This window comes from Sinocyclocheilus rhinocerous, unplaced genomic scaffold, assembly GCF_001515625.1.
Source record: "Sinocyclocheilus rhinocerous isolate Xijiao unplaced genomic scaffold, SAMN03320098_v1.1 scaffold33841, whole genome shotgun sequence".
NCBI lineage: Eukaryota > Metazoa > Chordata > Actinopteri > Cypriniformes > Cyprinidae > Sinocyclocheilus > Sinocyclocheilus rhinocerous.
Window position 1 is genome coordinate 224 of NW_015641843.1, and position 1,575 is coordinate 1,798.

Here is a 1,575-nt window from a genome sequence, read left to right on the forward strand (position 1 = left end):
GAACACCCCGTCACAAGTTCTTGAATGTTCTTCTTCTTCTTTTGTGTTTAATGGCGGGTGGTTTCTTGAATGTTTTCTGTGGCGTTGTTTCTTAACGCTGCACAATCAGACCGCCAGCTGTGGAGGCGTGGCTTCGGCGGTCAGTGTTGGATGGAAGTTCAGTGATTGGTTTGAAATCTTACAGGCTCTAAACCAATGGGCGACTCGCACGCTCTTTTAAAAACAGTAAAGCGGAGCTCACAGACTCATTGTTTTAACAATACAAGCGCAGAATTTAAACTTTTAACAATGAGTGGAAGAGGCAAAACCGGTGGCAAGGCGAGAGCGAAGGCCAAGAGTCGCTCTTCCAGAGCAGGGCTGCAGTTCCCCGTCGGTCGTGTTCACAGGCATCTCCGCAAAGGTAACTACGCACAGCGCGTCGGTGCCGGAGCTCCCGTTTATCTGGCCGCTGTGCTCGAGTATCTTACCGCTGAGATCCTGGAGTTGGCTGGAAACGCCGCCAGAGACAACAAGAAGACCCGCATCATTCCCCGTCACCTGCAGCTGGCGGTGCGCAACGACGAGGAGCTGAACAAACTCCTGGGCCGAGTGACCATCGCTCAGGGCGGCGTGCTGCCCAACATCCAGGCCGTGCTGCTGCCCAAGAAGAGCGAGAAACCCGCCAAAGCCAAGTAAACAGATTCTAGTCAGTTTCTGAAACAAAAAGGCTCTTTTAAGAGCCACCCATTTTTATCTATTGAAGAGTGCTTTCCTGTTTAATATGCAAGTAATGACATGCCATAAATGTGTGCAGCCAAATATGCATTATATCAACTAAATCCTACAATTACGATTATGAACATTCATGATGGCCACTATCTGGCGATTCAGAATGATCTTTATTTGCCAAGTGTAAGCAAAAACACAAGGACTTTTTTTTTTTTTCGTGGTCTCCAGTAGCTCTGGGTACATATACTCATACATGCATACAATAGAAAAAAAAGTAAATTGAGATTAAACTAATGCGCACCAAGATCGGTAAATTTGTATATTGTATATGCAACTAAGTAAAAAAAACAGAAGCATGTTGTGAGGGAACAATTCAAATGCTGTATGAGTTCACATGAGAGGCCTGCTGGGTCTGAGCAGAGATGTCACCATGACCTGCTTGTTGAGGAAAAACAGGATACTATCTTGAATTTCGGGAAGATGCTACCTGAGGAATGAGACATATCAAGTGTTTATCACGCATTAGGTATATATGATATTAGAGAGACGACCATTGGCTAAAAGGTATAAAAGTAGAGATGCATGCTCACTTGCTTTTGTCACACATATGGTGGAGCTCACTGCTGTATTGTCTGACCTTGCAAGAATAAAAAATTAAAAGACTGTCTCTGACCATGTTCTTGATTTAAGAAGAACAATTCTATTACAATATATTTACGGTATAAGTATCTAGTATTGCTTCATGTGGCATAAACACCTAAGAGTACTGGATTATACGTTTATGCATTATAACATCTGTGAGATAACTAAGATAATTATCCTGTTGTATTAATTTTATACAAATGTTAATGTAATTTTGATGACATC

The 1,575-nt window shown here is 42.7% G+C and overlaps 1 protein-coding gene across 1 annotated transcript; it reads left to right on the top strand.

The window, feature by feature from the left end:
- The first annotated feature begins 271 nt into the window (after positions 1 to 271).
- Positions 272 to 690, top strand: LOC107755321 (histone H2A-like). The gene has a single exon (XM_016572077.1). The coding sequence runs from the start codon at positions 289 to 291 to the stop codon at positions 673 to 675; it is 387 nt and encodes a 128-aa protein (XP_016427563.1). The 5' UTR covers positions 272 to 288; the 3' UTR covers positions 676 to 690.
- The last annotated feature ends 885 nt before the right edge of the window (positions 691 to 1,575 follow it).

Bases quoted from the DNA above. Each gene is read 5' to 3' on its own strand.
- LOC107755321 (XM_016572077.1), top strand. From the start codon at position 289: ATGAGTGGAAGAGGCAAAACCGGTGGCAAGGCGAGAGCGAAGGCCAAG.